This window comes from Camelina sativa, unplaced genomic scaffold (assembly GCF_000633955.1).
Source record: "Camelina sativa cultivar DH55 unplaced genomic scaffold, Cs unpScaffold00427, whole genome shotgun sequence".
Lineage (NCBI taxonomy): Eukaryota > Viridiplantae > Streptophyta > Magnoliopsida > Brassicales > Brassicaceae > Camelina > Camelina sativa.
Window position 1 is genome coordinate 58684 of NW_010921699.1, and position 16601 is coordinate 75284.

At 35.9% G+C, this 16601-nt stretch overlaps 3 protein-coding genes across 6 annotated transcripts; 1 reads left to right on the plus strand and 2 right to left on the minus strand.

The window, feature by feature from the left end:
- Positions 1–317: 317 nt before the first annotated feature.
- On the minus strand, positions 318–1801 carry LOC109131526. Its single transcript, XM_019242567.1, has 2 exons — positions 462–1801; positions 318–363 (listed from the first exon to the last, which is right to left on the minus strand). The coding sequence occupies exons 1-2, from the start codon at positions 1799–1801 to the stop codon at positions 318–320; spliced, it is 1386 nt and encodes a 461-aa protein (XP_019098112.1).
- A 5069-nt stretch (positions 1802–6870) lies between these two features.
- Positions 6871–9153, plus strand: LOC104773023 (probable 2,3-bisphosphoglycerate-independent phosphoglycerate mutase). Its single transcript, XM_010497571.2, has 6 exons — positions 6871–6976; positions 7083–7415; positions 7502–7647; positions 7732–8008; positions 8103–8375; positions 8564–9153. The coding sequence occupies exons 2-6, from the start codon at positions 7104–7106 to the stop codon at positions 9041–9043; spliced, it is 1488 nt and encodes a 495-aa protein (XP_010495873.1). The 5' UTR covers positions 6871–6976; positions 7083–7103; the 3' UTR covers positions 9044–9153.
- A 5241-nt stretch (positions 9154–14394) lies between these two features.
- On the minus strand, positions 14395–16300 carry LOC104773024. 4 transcript variants are annotated; one of them, XM_019242569.1, is made up of 5 exons: positions 15975–16300; positions 15632–15687; positions 15218–15271; positions 15049–15140; positions 14395–14711 (listed from the first exon to the last, which is right to left on the minus strand). In XM_019242569.1, coding segments are annotated over exons 1-5 (444 nt in total). In that variant the 5' UTR covers positions 15977–16300; the 3' UTR covers positions 14395–14471. The 4 variants fall into 4 exon arrangements, 2 of the variants coding, with proteins under 2 accessions (XP_019098114.1, XP_010495874.1); XM_010497572.2 differs by having other exon boundaries at positions 14395–14729; positions 15975–16299; XR_002037133.1 differs by having other exon boundaries at positions 14566–14711; positions 15049–15127; positions 15975–16294.
- Between the last annotated feature and the right edge of the window lie 301 nt (positions 16301–16601).

Here is a 16601-nt window from a genome sequence, read left to right on the forward strand (position 1 = left end):
AAATATCTGGCAAATCTAATCTAGACTTCAAATTATCTTTTGTCTTTCCCGGGACATTTAGAACAGTGTTCATGAGGTTGTCGAAGACGTTCTTCTCGACGTGCATGACATCTAGATTATGTTTCAACAAAAGATCTTTCCAATAAGGCAACACCCAAAAAATGCTATGTTTATACCAATTGTGATTGATGCCAGCACCGTAAACAACAACATGTCCATTACCACCACAATCTGTAGTCCTCTCTGCTCCAAAATCTCTTAACTGTTCCAGTAAAATATTTCCGTCGACTTCAGGAGGTGGTGCATCAACCACTTGCTTATTCTTCCAAAACAATGTCCTCGAACGCCGATAAAGGTGACGAGCTGGTAGAAATCTTCTATGACAATCAAACCAACTCGTTTTACGTCCGTGCCTCAACTGGAACGCATCTGTGTTATCTTGACAGTACGGACACGCTAACCTTCCATGAGTTGACCATCCAGATAGCATCCCATAAGCTGGAAAGTCACTAATCGTCCACATAAGTGCTGCACGCATCTGGAAATTCTGCTTGGTTGAAACGTCATATGCTGTAGCACCATGATCCCATAACATTTTCAGCTCATATATCAACGGTTGCAGAAACACATCAAGAGATCTCTTCGGATGATCTGGACCGGGAACCAAAATCAAAAGGAAAAGAAACTCTCGACGCATGCACAAAGATGGCGGTAAGTTATAATGTGTTACGATTACTGGCCACAATGAATATTGCCTTCCATGCTTTCCAAATGGGTTGAAACCATCTGTAGATAATCCTAGGTACACGTTTCTTGGCTCATACGCAAAATCTGGATACACAGATTGGAAATGCCTCCATGCTTCTGCATCTGAAGGATGTGTAATCTCTCCGTTTGATCTATGTTCTGCGTGCCATCTCATTGGACCAGCCGTACGCTCAGATTGATATAATCGCTTCAGCCTTTCTGTGATCGGTAAATACCACATCCGCTTATATGGAACTGGAACCCTACCGCTTGTTTCCTGATATCTTGGTTTTTGACAAAATCGACACCTTGTCCTATCTTCGTCTTCTCTCCAATAGATCATGCAATTATCTTCGCATACATCTATCATTTGATACGGCAAACCAAGACCGGCGACCAATTTCTGAATCTCGTAATATGTACCTGGAAAATGATTATCTTCAGGCAAAATGTCTTTCACAAAATCTGTTATCGCATCCACACATTCCTCAGCCAAATTGTAGTCCGTCTTTATGGTCATCAATCTGCTTGCAGATGATAAAGCCGAATGACCTTCCCTACAACATTCATATAACGGCTGCTTAGCTGCGTCCAACATAGAAAAAAACTTGCATGCCTCTGCATTAGGTTCCTCTAACCTATCAACATTTTGACCCATCGATTGCATATTTTCCCTATATGCATCATTCACCATCTCAACAATACCCACACCATAATCTACTTCTGTTCTAGGTTCCTCTACGCTATCAACAATATATGGTTCGCTAGAACTAATATACTCTGGTCTTTCACCATGGAGAAACCAAATTTTGTAACCCGGCATAAAACCATTCGAATAAAGATGACCCCATACTAAATCAATCCTAATATTGTGAGAATTCCGGCAAATCGAACATGGACATTTCAACTTACGTGTTTGAAGAACGATCGGTTGTTGGCATGCCAACTCCATAAACTCGCCTACACCACGAGCATACTCATCATTCAATAAATTTGATTCTGGATCGAGCATCGGTCCGTCCATCCAAGATCGAAAATAAGAAGAAGAAGACATTTTTTTTTTCTAAAAAAATGAGTGAGAGTATGAGAAGGAGTGGTTCGTTTTTATAGAGAAAGTAAATTTTGTATTCGTCCGTACTCTGTCAGTAATCCGTCAGTAATTTTTGAAATTTTCAACGGCTATACAACGGCTACATTAACGGATATATTTACCGACGAATATCCGACGGATATTTATTTAAACGGCTATAATAAGTTTACGGACGGATTTCCGACGGCTGTAAATTAATACCCGTCGGAAATCTGTCGGTAATTGAATAATATACAAACGACAACAACAACGGATATATTTACCGACGAAATTCCGATGAAAAATACTGACAGTTGTATCTGGTCAGTAATCCGTCAGAAATGTTGATTTACCAATGAAATTCCGACGGAAAATACTGACGGTATTATCTGGTCGGTAATCCGTCGGAAATTTTGACAGATTACTGACGGCAACTGTCTGTCGGTAAATTTCCGACGGAAAACTGACAAACTTTTATTGTGTCAGAAATCGGTCAGTATACCGTTGGTAATTACCGACAGATAGTTGCCCGTTAGAAGTGCCATCAGTTATGACCTTGTTTTCTTGTAGTGTGAGCTTGTTCAAAGTAGTTGTGTCACTCAACTTCTTACACATATCACCGTGGTTGGATTGGTAGTAATTGCAACGATTTATTTATAAAATACTCGCAGAGTTTAAGATAATGATTTTAGTCAAAAAAATCCTTCATATCATCATTGTTATAATTTTATTCTCGAATATAGTTTTTATGCGTATTTGAAAAATAAGTTTTATCATGAAATATAATAATTTTACACAACCTCTCATCGACTTTGAATCAGCCATCGTTGTTGATGGTCGTGGTGAACCCACTAATTTCTCTTTCGACGCATCGGGTTTTGATAATGGAGAGTCTATTGCTATTTCTCTCTCACTGGAGAAGATGACCCAGAAAAACAAAAAAGATTTACTTTATGTTATGTGATTAGAGAGAAGAAAGAGTAATAGTCGAGCACCTAATCAAAGCCCTAATCGAAATCCCTTTTTGTCGGATCAATTCCCAGTCTCTCCTAGACGTCTAGCCGTCGTTCCCTCCGACCCAGTCACAGTCCACACCAGATCTCTCTCTGTCAATTGCTGGCGAATCTTTCTACAATTTAGAAAGAACTCTTTGTCTCTTTCGTAACGTAACACTGAATTTCTTTGGCATGTAAGAGAGAGACATAGGGTAAGCAACTGTTAATCATGCAACAAGGATAGTGATATGTATATATTTTATCTTGTTTAACCATAGTTTACTCACATCTTTTACATATTTTATTAGCTTGTTTTGTTACTTTTTTGTAGTTTAAGGTCTGTTTGTGCATTAGAGTAGGATTTGCATTGCATTTGCATTGTTTCTTGTTTAAACAGGTGAATTGGACTCAAGAAGCATGAAAATAGCATATGGGATGAGAGGAGTGCAACCATTGAAACAGATAGGAGTTGAATCAAGGAGAAGACCAACAAAGCATGAAGAACTCGACCACCACTACTCGTGACTCGACCGAGTGCTACTCAGGGACTTAACCAGTGGGGAGCAGAAGGATGGACCACTCGACCAAGGCCACTCGACCGCTTGTGGTCGAGTACATCGAGCCGACTTTCTATTTTGTGAGCTAGTCAAATCAGCGCTTCCTTCCCTCACTATATATACCCCTTGTACCCCATGGCCGCCAAAAGACCCTCTTTAGGCAAAAGACCCTCTTTAGACCACAAGAACCTTAGTTCTTACCCCTTAAGGGTTTTTAGCTTTTTCATATCATTTGCCACTTTTATTTACTGTTTTTTCTCAGATTTTAATATCTTGTAAGTCTCATAACTTTTTGGGTATTAAAGATCTGAGTTTGCTTCTTTATATTAAGTTGTTGTTCATCATCTCATTTATCTTATCATGCTAGTTTTATCATTTTCTGGGTTTATGTTCATCTGAGTAGTGAGTTAGGATTCTAGAGATGGATTAGGCTGGTTTATGGCTGTGGTTGTTTAGATTGGTTAAGCTTGTGTGATAATATATCTCTTCTGGGTTAGATGTGCTCTAAGTTGTTCTTATATCTGAGAGGGTAAGAATAGATCTTAAGCTTCCTTGCATCATACCAATGTTTAGGTTGTTAGATAAAGCTAATACTGGAGATTATCATGCTTATCCCAAGAGATTGGTTGTATAAGGTGATTTTTGAAAAGTAATGGTATGGTCCTTAATGCCTATTTAGTATTGTTTCACCAATGAGAGTTGGGTTAGGATGTTACTTAAACTTGATCACTTTTGTCATGAGAGTGGATTAATGAGTCATTCAGATCATTGTTTAGAGATAGCTCATGTTTGGTTAAGGTTTGTTAACCAGTTTAGATAGTCACAGCTTGAACACCAGCCCATGAATCCATCTCTGGAAGCCTACTTTGTTATCTGATTGTTTATTACCGCATCTTATCTTGTTTCATTGCATTCTGTTCTGTTTAAGGTTGTCAAGATTGCATCTTTTATTCGTACAGTTCAACTCGACCAGACCACTCGACCAGGCAAACGGTTGAGTGCTTGATCGAGCACCTTCAGGTTCTTTTATTTACTTTCTGTTTCATTTAGTTTAATTTCTGCATCTTTATAGTTTTGTTTAGTTCTTGCTCTTGTTTAATTTACATTCAGCATTATTTTACTCTCTGCATTTACATTTATGTCATTAGGATTGTTAGTATCAAAACCATTTTCATATTTGGCTTGACTTGAGTCTCTATTTACATCTTGATTGCATGCAACACACACTTTATGGATTAACATCTTTTATGCCACAACTACATAAGAGTATTGAAACACCCTGCATACATTCTGATCATCCATACTTATGTCTATTTGATTGATTGCATCATCCATTCATTGCATAAGCTAAACCTGAGAAACCAGTGTTTCATATAGTAATGTAAATATTACATAAAATACAATGAATATAAGTTTTTGATGGTTATAATAGTTAGCAGCTTAACTGTAATTGTTTTTTGTTTCTGCCAATTTCCGTTTAATTTATATATATTTTTATATATTATTAAAGGCGAATTTTCCGAATAACAAAAAAAAGACAAAAAATATGAAAATAGCAATTATCATGTTTTACAGTGAGAAATTAAGTAAATTGCCATGACTCACAGTGAAATTACCAAAAGGACAAATGTGGCATGTGCGCTGCGCTATGGGGGAGATGACTTGCTGAGTTATAAAAAAAAAATAAAAAAAAAATAAGAAGGATAAAGAAGAAAAATTGGAAGAGGAAAGAATATGTGTGTGCATATATATAGAGGGGGAGAGAGTGCACGTGAGAGAAAGTGTATGTAGTGCTATTGATTATGTACATGGGGTAAAATTGTTAATATTATAAAAAATATATAGTATAATAAAACTTCTATAAATTAATAATGTTGGGAATATGAAATTTTATTAATTTATATAGGTTTTAGTTTTTTAATAAATTAATAATTATTAATTTATTAAGAGATTTTTCTAATTTGGTAAAAAAATTTTAATAATAAGATTTAATCGTTATAATTAATATTTTTATAAAACCAATTAAAATGAAAATAACAATTATCGTGTTTTGAAGGTAGTACTCAAAGATTTTTATATAGTAAAAATATTAAAAATGAACTCTAATAAAAATTAATGTGTATATATATACATATATTTAGATAATTTTATATAATTATTAATTTATATTATTGATGAGACCATATATTTACAAAGGGTTTCAAAAAATATATTATTGCATTATGTCCAAAATTATACTAGTCCCAATTTAGAACCGAATAAATTTATTAATTTATAAAGATTATTAATTTATCAAATATTAATTTATAGAGGTTTTATGCAAGGTAATTGTTAGAAATGGTTAGTGAAAGAATGCACGTTAGAGAGAGTGTATGTATTGCTATTAATGATTAGTCATTTAATTAAACATTTTTTTAGTTATTTCTACCAATTTCTCAATTATTAATTTAATATTTTTTTTTGACTAGGCGGTAGGCCTATTCCGAACGTCTCACTAGTTGTAGCGATTTTTAAACGAGACCCAAAAATATAGTTATGGACCTCGGATAAGTATATTAAAAATAAGCTACTTAGACTTAGAGCATCTCCAATGGTCCTCTATTTTTTCCTCTATAATAGAGATTCTCTATAATAGAGGTGAATTTTGCTTCAATCTACCTCTATTTTCACTTCTAAAATAGAGATTGCTATTTTTTCCTCTATTTATAGAAGATTTCTTTTTTTTTACAAAGGGTTTCTCTATAAATAGAGGAATACTATTTTAGAGGTGATAATAGAAGTGGGTTGGAGTAAAACTCATCTCTAGTATAAGGGGGAGGTATTGGTTTAGGATTTAGAAAAATTTTTAATGACTTTAAAAATTAGGTAAAATATGTTGTTATTCAATCAAGACTTTTACAAACTCTTTAAAAATTTGGTGTTATTGGTTGTGGATTTGTAAAAAGTTATCTAAAATCTTGATAAATCTAGTGTTATTGGATTAAGAGTTTTATAAAGTCATTAAAAGTTTTATGTTATTCAAGTAAAACAAAAGAATCTTGGATTGTTAATGAATTCAAATTTTATGTTATTGGTTTAGGATTTTATATCATTTCCTTCATAACAAAAGTCATGAAAACTCTTTCATCAAATAGAAAGATTTTACAAGATTAGAAAAAACAAATCATCAAGATTTTAAAAAACTTCCTAAACAATCTCTTAGAATCCTTCATTTTTAACTTTTAATTTTCTATGATTCTAACAATCAGCAAGAACATAAAGTCATTAAAATTCTTTCTAAATCCTAAACCAATACCTCCCCCTAAAGATCTCTATTATAGAGAAAAAAAATAGGAAAAACCGTTAGAGATGGTCTTACTAAATGGCCCGTCCCGTCGATATAATAATCAAAACTTCTAGTAGACCCATTCGAAGGCTGGTTTAAACTTAACCGGTCAACTTTTGTTGGTTCGATTCGGTTGGGTTTAAAAATCTCTAAATCCTTTATTCGTCTTTCCTTAAAGATACTTTTAAAACAAATAAACAAAGAGAAAGCCAAAAAACCAATCTGTCATTGATGCTCGAGAATTACATTCTCTGAATTGAAAGATCAGTTCTCTGTTTCTCAGGTAAACAAGTTCGAAACTTTGATTTATGTCCGATCAGATTATATCGTTTTTGTTCTGATGTTGAATTCTTAAAACCATTTCTCTTTTTTTTTTTGTCGTTTTCAAGATTACCCATTTGAACAAAACAATGGAACAAGGTCACGGAGAAGTGAAAAAGAGAGTAGCTTTTGTCCTAATCGATGGTTTAGGAGATGTATCAATACCAAAATTAGGTTACAAAACTCCATTACAGGCAGCAAATATACCTAATCTAGATGCAATTGCATCAGCTGGGATCAATGGTTTGATGGATCCAGTTGAAGTTGGATTAGGATGTGGTAGTGACACAGCTCATCTCTCTCTCATGGGTTATGACCCAAGGGTTTATTACAGAGGTCGTGGTGCGTTTGAGTCTATGGGTGCTGGATTAGCAATGTCACCAGGTGATATAGCTTTCAAGGTTTGTGGTGCTTTTTTTTTTTAATCTTCTTGTTTTGTAACATTGTTTTGTCATTTATAGGTTCTGATTAGTTTTTGTTATTGCAGTCTAATTTTGCAACTTTGGATGAGACATCTGGGATTGTTGTTAGTAGGAGAGCTGATCGACATTTCGAAGAAGAAGGTCCTATACTTTGTGCAGCTCTTGATGGCATGAAACTTCCATCTTTCCCTGAGTATGAAGTGAGAGTCAGGTTGCAAAATGTTTTCCTGAGGCTTTGTTGATTTTGGGTGGCTTGTGTTTTTTTGGCTTAAGGTTGGCTTTTTTGTTCCTATAGATATGCAACGGAACATAGATGTGGTGTGGTTGTAAAAGGGCCAAGACTTAGTGGGAATATATCTGGAACAGACCCACTGAAAGATAACCGTTTGCTTCTTCAGGCTAAACCTTTGGATGAATCAGAAGAAGCCAATCACACTGCTAAAGTAGTTAACGAGTTATCCAGGGAGATATCACGCATTCTTGTTTCCCACCCGATTAATTCAGAGAGAGCTGCACAAGGCAAGAATATTGCCAATCTCGTCCTTTTACGAGGCTGTGGTATTCGAATCGAGGTCTGTGTTTCAGAATCCTGTTGCCTCGTAATAGAAATGCTTATAAGTGCTTTCATGTATCATCATCTCTGTTTACGGGTTTTGTATATTTTAGGTACCTCCTTTCCAAGAGAAGCACGGCTTGTGGCCGTGTATGGTAGCACCAACAAAGATTATAGCAGGACTTGGTATGTCTCTTGGTATTGATATTCTAGAAGCTCCAGGAGCCACTGGAGATTACCGGACGCTTCTGACATCGAAAGCAACTGCTATAGCCAATGCGCTCTCAGCTCCAATGAATCCCTGCCCTAATGTCTTTGTACCGGGAGAGGACGTGCACAAACCAGGAAGGTCAGATGGTTATGATTTCGGGTTCCTTCACATAAAGGTAACGACCTTTTTCTCTGTCTTTTATCCCAAAAGATCAAAGTTTCTATTAGTAATGGGACTAACTCACTTTCAAAAGCTAGCTCAAGAGAGGATTGCCTCATACCATATATATTGCCCAAGGAATTATGTTTCTTCCGATGTGGGATATATTCTAACAGTTTCCTGTCTGATTTTATATTCTTGCAGGCTATAGACGATGCTGGCCACGACAAGGCGACAATGTTCAAAGTTCGAGGTTTAGAAGCTGTGGATAAGGCGATACGTCAGCTTGCTAAGCTTCTATGGCAAGCTGAGTCTTGTACAAATTACCAGTATTTCTTATGTGTCACTGGTGATCATTCTACTCCTGTTGAGTATGGAGACCACAGCTTTGAGCCTGTCCCATTCACAATGTGCCGATTAAGAGACTTTGTGAACGCAGTTGGAGGAGAATCAGTTCTATTAGAGACGTCTTTGGACCCTTTTCCACTTCCAACGGTTGTGGAATCAGGTGAAGTTGTCACCGGAAAAGAAGAAGACAGTGGGAGTAGGGAAGCTCTTCCAGCAATTGGTGGAGATTCAGTTGCAGAGCTGAATGAGACTGCAGCTGCAAGAGGATGTCTTGGCCGTTTCCATGGCGGTGAAATGATGGGAGTCATCACTAAGTTTCTTAAACTAGAGGTATGAATTTATCTTGGCATTTTACTTTGAGAATATTGCAAGTGTAATAAAATCAAACTCTTGACAATATAGGTTTAGTTATTGTCGTTCCAAGTTGAAACATATCTAATCCGGTTCTTTTGGTTTTATTTTCACCACTTTTTTCATATAAGGATTTGATTGGTAAGATGGTTCCAACGAGGACAAAGAGTTTGTTAAGCTTCCAGTGATACATTCAAAAACTAAACTACCAAAAGATATCATCCGATAACAAAAACCTAATTTCATAACAAACAAGTAGATAATGAGGTATTGGTGTTCACAAATTTTCTCATCTCTTCTGGAAATTGAGAGTCTTAACAGAGAAAGCATAAATAATTACAAAAAACAAAGAGAAAGCAATGAGGGCAAGTGAAACAACCCACAAGAAGCTGTATTCATAACCATAATAATTTTTCATGAACTCAACAACCTTCTCACCCGTATCCAGCTGCGTCTCTACATCCCCGTATTGAGCTATTGTCGCTCCGTACAATCCCCACCACCCTGGACACACGTACGTGAACCATCTTAACCATACCGGCATTTTCTGCAAAATATTTCAATATCCATTTAATTGTGAATATTTTTGTTAAAACATTTTTAAAAAGAGGCTCGATAACTAAGGGTTGGTTATTTACTGGGCGAGGAATGGCAAATCCTGAAAAGACGTTCCATGATGTGGATATGATACCATTGAGTATCGAAGCGATTTCTTGATTAGGACTTACGGCCATGACCATAAAACCAGTGTATATAGAGTACAAGACGCTGATGAAGGTAAAGAATATGTTCAACAAAAATTTGGAAGCTGTCCATTCATATCCTATCATCCCGTAGACGATAGATCCATAGATACAAGCTTGAGCCATTGTATATGAAATCTCGATTATCACCTTCAAAATGGTTTTCATGTTTTCAAGATTAGAAACCAAAACATGCATATGATAGGATTATTAATTGGTACATAGAAATGAAGTACCTGTGAAAATGCATAGGGTAGAGCCGAGTACATTCCAGCACCGGCTTCTCGATAAAAAACAGTACGTTCAGCCATAGCGACAGGACGCACAGTTGCCGCACTTTGTGAGCTTAAGAAGCCAATAGTAGTGGACATTGCACCTACACTGTTGAAGATATCTTGTCTTGTTCCTTTTCTTTTGCCGAGGCTCCAAAAGATGATTCCATACATGATCCCAACAGCAGCTCCGAAACTAAGACGCACTGCGTTATAAGGAACATTTCTCCAATATGACTTGTGCTGTTTCCACAAGCAAGCTTGGAACTGAGTGAAATAGGATGTTGAATATTTTGTTGAGAAATGAATGTCTTGTGCATGAGGAGGAACCACGTTCAATTCCTTAATTAAATCTTTGTTTCTCCTGGCATCCATAGACAAACAAATATTTATGAGATTGATCAAGACTCAAGTAATGTTTTTTTATGAATGCAACTCCACTTACATGTAAAGGTTTGAGTCTTTGTATATTTGAGCAAATCTGACACCAAGAACATCTTCTTTTGCCTTTGTTGTAACTTCAAGGGCCCATGTTGCTGGATTGTAACCTTCCTTTATTTTTCCTACTCCTCTTATTCCCTAAAATTTTTCTTGTTCAGTTATTATGAGGAATGAGATGGTGTTAATCGAATAACTTCACTTATTCTCTCTTTTACCTCAAAATATTCAATTAGTTGAGAGGAATGGTGGCCAATTGGACCAACATAGATCTCTTCTCCTCCTCTTGTCAACAAGAAAAGCTAAACAAATGAAAGTTAGGTGCATAGCTAAAGGTACAAGTAATAAAAACACAAAGAATAATGAATTCTTCGATACTCGGCTGATGAATGGTACATACAACAGTTCTTCCAGTGTCAACAGTGTTTCTAACAGTCCTCATGACAATTGCGGCCGCTCTTGCATCCAATCCGGATGTTGGCTCATCCATGAAAAGAATAGAAGGATTTGCTACAAGCTCTACTGCGATTGTCATTCTTTTTCTTTGCTCGGTCGAAAGCCCACTAACTCCCACATGTCCAACCAACATCTCCCTCAATGCTTTTAACTCTATCAATTCCATCACCTCTTCAATAAAGAGCTAAAACGTTTCTTCTATTAGTTATATGGTTTCTTGAATCTTATAACGGTCATCTTTTGATTATACTATTATTATATAACTAAATAAAACACTTACCTCTCGAGTATGTGTGTCGATATTAGGGGGCAACCTTAACCACGCAGAATAAAGAAGAGACTCATAGACTGTTAAGAGAGGGGAGTGGATGTCAGATTGTTCACAATAACCCGAAACACGGGCAAAGCTATCCTGTTTTTTAGGAAATCCAGAAACATGTATATCTCCGTGAATGTATCCTGTGTTCTTACGCCCGGCTAAAACATCCATCAAAGTAGTTTTGCCTGCGCCACTCACGCCCATAAGTGCAGTAAGAACACCCGGCCTAAAAGCACCGCTTAATCCATTCAATAGTACCAGTTTATCCTCTGCTATGCCCTTTTCTTTCATCTCCTACAAAATCCTCTTTATAAAAATTATATACTTGAGTCTTTGAATAATCTCTTACGCTTATTGAAAATGTTATTCACATACCTTTGGAGTATCAACAGAATATGTGATGTTCTCAAACGTCATGTATAGAGGCTTGAAAGGTATAAGAACTTTTCTGTCGTTGCAAGTTCTCGATGTTGCCACTCCTATATATTTTTAACCATTTTTGTGATCATGAATTTTTTAAAGGAGATGAAAAGAGAGAATGATTGCGTTGTTCTTGAATAGTTTTTACCCATTATAATATCGTTGCTATCAGTCTCTCCACATTCATCTGGTATAACGGCATACTTGGATACTCCATATTCTACAAAAGTAAAAAAATAACGTTTAAAAGTATTGATCTTATACATAGATGTAGGAAGAGTAAGTGAGGACACTCACGTTTAAGATAAGCCAGACTCAAAGATGTAATAATGTTGGACATGATTGTAGATACGATCAATGCTAAAAGTCCAATCCAATACCAGTAAGTTTCTACAAATAATCCTCGCGATTTTAAGACCGCAACTCCTAGACCCTGCAAATAATAGTACATAGTAAAGTTTGGATTCCAAAAAATGTGTTGACAACTTAAGAAACGGTTTCCAGAAAATTACATCTTTCCAGGACTTGCTACGGAATTCGTTAACCGAAACAGCTGTCTGTATATACATCATTGGTGATGTCCAATACGCCCATGTTAACCATTTGTGCACTTGATCTGCGCATCACAATGCATCACTAATTATAGCTTATGGATCATACACTTAGAGAATGAATATGGAAAACAACAACCTCCTTAAAACTTACTTCGCGACAACACATAGCCGCTGAATGTCATTAGCCACATCACAGCAAGACATCCCATTGTGTTTGCTATGAAATGGCACACCACCGTCCGTACGACCGTACGGCCGTCCGTACAATCAACCTAGTGGGCCGTCCGTACACTCGCAAGGCTTACCAAGCTTGGTCCATCAAGAAGAGCCTGAAGAGCCTCCAACGATCTCATGCCTTCGAGATCCTTCCCTTTAGAGCCGTTGGACAAGTTGTGCAAGTGGGAAGTCAAAGGGAAGTCACATGTGTGATTAAGGAGATGTCACTATCTCTATGTATATTTGTGCATAGCATCCTAGGGAGAATATCCTCTTTGTATCTCTCTATATATGGATTGTAAGTATGATCTAAATACAGTAAGAAAGGAGTTTAACTCTTTCTCCAACCTATTCTCTTTCTCTCGCTTACTCTCTTTCACACTCCTATACTCAATCCGATTCTTCCCTTCTAATCTCTCAACTCAAATCAAATCTGCCTCTCTTAATTCTTACATTTGCAACCACATGATTTCGAGTCACTGCACCGATACACCGAAATAGTCCATACGACATTTGTCCGCACAATGCTAGAACTAAGTAATGTTTAAAGATCCTATAGTAACAAAAACAAAAAGAAAAAAAAGCGCTTAGTAGTAAATATATAGAGCAAAGAAAAACTTATGGTTTTGTTAAGACAAGCTTACGATGTGATGGTAAAATCATATCCAATGAAGTAATAAGTAAAGAAGACCACAATGAAGACTTCAACGAAGGATAAAGGGAAGGTTATGATTGAGGTTGGTAATGAGAAGGTCCATGATGGGTAAAAGCTGAATTGGCGTTGCTTGTAGAACACTGGAAGCTTATCAATAGTCATGGGAAGTTCGAAAAAAACAGAGAATACAATCATTTGCACTTCCAAATAGATAGCTCCCATGTATATGATTCCATCCTCTACCGTACTGTGATGTTCCTTTTGTTGTGAAAACACAACTGTGATTATAACTGCATTGATAAAGAGCTGAAGTGACTTCAAGAGAAAAGTGCGTAAGTTCCTCTTCATGAAGATTCTTTCTCGTTCTAAGCATGCCTTTAGTAGCTCTAACTTGCTAGCTCCATATTTCGTCCTTGTCAGGGCTGCTCTGTGATTATCCCATCGATCAAAAGGCGTTGCAAGCTGGGACTGCATTGTGCTCCCGAAATGGTGCATTTTGAAGCCTTCCTTGAATTGTTGTGCTGATACATAACGATATGGCAGCTCTTGATTAACCCAATACTGTTCTTGATCTTTCCTGGATAAAATCTAAAAATGAAAAAGTGTAATCTCTCGATTAGTATATAGCGCAAAGTAGAAAAACAAAAAATATGTTTCACTAAAAACAAGAATGTTGTCAGAGAACTCACTTCCTGCAAGTAATCAGCTATCCCTTTTCACTACAAGAAAACAGCCGCAAACCGACGACCATATCTGTCGACAACCCGTCGGAAACGACCATAATCAACAGAATACAGACAGCATCAGTCTGTCGGTTCTAGAGCGTCGGTAATTTTAAATCTGTTGGGAATCCGTCAGAAACCTCCAACAGATTACCGACGGAATATTATTCTGACGGATTACCAACGACTTTTGTTCCCGATTAAATGGCGACAAATACTAAGCAACAACTATTAATGACTTCCCGACAGATAAATTCCCGACGGATTTTCCAACGGCTAAATTCCCGACGGATTCTCAACAACTCTATCGACGGTTTCCCGACAATTAAAACGATTAATTTCTCTGTTTTCCTCTGTTTTTCTAACGGAATCTCGACAGATGGTTAATGTTTTATTAAAAATATGTTTTAAATATTCAATTTACTTTTAAAATAAATCTAATTAATATATTACTTATTCTTTTTCTTTTCACAACAATTACTAATTAGGTAATAATATTTAAATTCATAAATTTAGAAATCCAAAATACAAAATACACAAATCATCCTAAAAAGAAAATGCAATATACACAAATCAAAAAGAAATAGAAAATGAAACTTAAATATTGTGAAAATAAGTCTAAGAACTTGAATTCACGGGGAACTTTGATCGCATCTCTGCCATGAACGACGCAAGCTCCTCATCTCTCAGCTTGTTCCTCTCATTCTCTTTCTCTATCATCTTCTCAAGAGCTTCGATACGGTCATCTTTCTCTTGGAGGGCTCGAACAAGTTCAGGATCACGATCATATATTGGTGATGAAGATGATAAACAAGCACAAAGTCTTTTTGCAACTTTTCCTAATCCAAAGATTCGACCCTTGGTTTGTGGGGTTTCCTGAAATTTAGAACAATTAGAACAAAATGTATAAAAAGAATCATAAGCAAAATTTGTTAAGAACAAGCAAAATGTATAAAAAGAATCATAAGCAAAATGTTCCAGATGAATGGTACTAAGCATAAAGCATGGATATGCTTAAGTAACACTAAACATCAAAGAGATGAATGGTACTAAGCATAAAGCATGGGTATGCTTAAATGAGAACTGAGTAAGACTATTGCACCATAAAGCACAATATCAACTAAAAACATAAGTCTTCGTTATTGATAACATCTATCTTACGGCAATGAGATAGTGTAGATTTAAGATCCCATACCTGTAAATCCTTTTGTGATAGCGTTAGTAACCCAAACAGTTTTTTCCTCAGCATTACCTTTATCTTTTCCTCGATATACCTGTGTAAAAAAACTGAAAAAGTAAGTAGGTTTGCTTTATCTAGGAGACTAGAACCCACAAAGATATTAGCGTCAATCTCAAGTACTCACAAGAACAGACAGATTTTGATGAGGTTGTATGGCAGACAAAAAAATACTCATCGCCTGAAATATACAAACGCATCAGAGTGGGAAGCAGGACAATCTAAGCTGGTATTGTTCATGGCAACACATGTAACAAAAGCATGATTCAAAGAAAGAAACAGAAACTTGACCGAAGATGGATGAAATACAAAACCAAAGAAAATAAGAACCTCAATGGCTGTATTACTGATTATAGCAAAAGAATCGTAATGACAACATCTCCATCAACAAGAGATGGTACAATACCCAATGGATTGATCTTCTTGAAATCTTGAGGATCATAATTTTCTCAAAATCAAAGAACCCTAATTTTCCCAAATCAAAGAACACTAATTTCTAAATCCTTAAACAAAAATTGATTCAAAAATATGATCAAACTACCATGGGAAAGAGATTGGGTGGAGCGGTTTTTTCCAGAACGATATGCTTCGTAGTCCCTGTGAAAAAAAAGAAATATTACAGTTATACAAAAATACAAAAACTCAATAAAACATCAACTGAATACCCATATAAATCGTAACAAATAGATCTAAACCCAATTCTTAAAAATTGAAAAAGCAAAATCATAGTATTACAGATTACAACCCCTTAATCTGACATAAAGACCACCTAATCTAACATAATTGAACCCACGATCTTTACTTTTTGAATCAGCCACCGATGCTGAAACCAAATTGCAGATCCCAAATTTAACATATTTGAGAGAAAAGGCTAAAAATCTTACATAGTTTAGTGGTTGTGGTTGATATGAGGAACAAAATCTTTGATTTAGAAGAGAGAAAGAGGGAGAAACGGGATAAAGAAGAAGTGAATCGGTGAGGAAGAAGAAGTGAGTCGGCTAGGGTGAGAAGAGAAGGGGAAATTTTTTTTTGTGGTTAAGGTGAAAAGATTTTGTGGTTTTAACCCAAATTAATTAAATAATCCTTCCCACAATATCCAAAACATTTGAGGAAAATATTTCCCGGGATAAATTTTGCGTTTATCCAACGGAATCCTGACGGAAACTTTTTATTTTTTCATTATCACTGACAGTTTCCCGACGGATCTATGAAAAAAGTTTGAAAAACATCATATATAGGGTGAAAAACTATCTTTCCTACTCAATTACCATTACAACAAGTATACTACATAGCTTGCAAATCTGTTTTATTAAAAAAAACTATAAAAAAAAAGAATTTTAAAATTTAGTCATTCACAATATTCAAACTCTTAAGTAACATTCTAAGTGTATATATAGAAACACTTATGATGAAATCATGTTAAATTTTGAAAATTTAATCTTATAGTAGCATAATAGACCAAAACTGATTGTAAGTGTTTTAAGACTTAAGAAACAGTATTTGTGAATGTG

Bases quoted from the DNA above. Each gene is read 5' to 3' on its own strand.
- LOC109131526 (XM_019242567.1), bottom strand. From the start codon at position 1,801: ATGTCTTCTTCTTCTTATTTTCGATCTTGGATGGACGGACCGATGCTC. The intron at 364-461 runs GTTAGCGTGTCC...GATTTCTACCAG, and splicing joins GGATGGTCAACTCATGGAAG to CTCGTCACCTTTATCGGCGT.
- LOC104773023 (XM_010497571.2), top strand. From the start codon at position 7,104: ATGGAACAAGGTCACGGAGAAGTGAAAAAGAGAGTAGCTTTTGTCCTA. The intron at 7,416-7,501 runs GTTTGTGGTGCT...TTGTTATTGCAG, and splicing joins CAGGTGATATAGCTTTCAAG to TCTAATTTTGCAACTTTGGA. The intron at 8,009-8,102 runs GTCTGTGTTTCA...TGTATATTTTAG, and splicing joins GCTGTGGTATTCGAATCGAG to GTACCTCCTTTCCAAGAGAA.
- LOC104773024 (XM_010497572.2), bottom strand. The intron at 15,272-15,631 runs GTAGTTTGATCA...TGTATATTTCAG, and splicing joins CACCCAATCTCTTTCCCATG to GCGATGAGTATTTTTTTGTC. The intron at 14,730-15,048 runs GTATGGGATCTT...TCTAAATTTCAG, and splicing joins TATCACAAAAGGATTTACAG to GAAACCCCACAAACCAAGGG.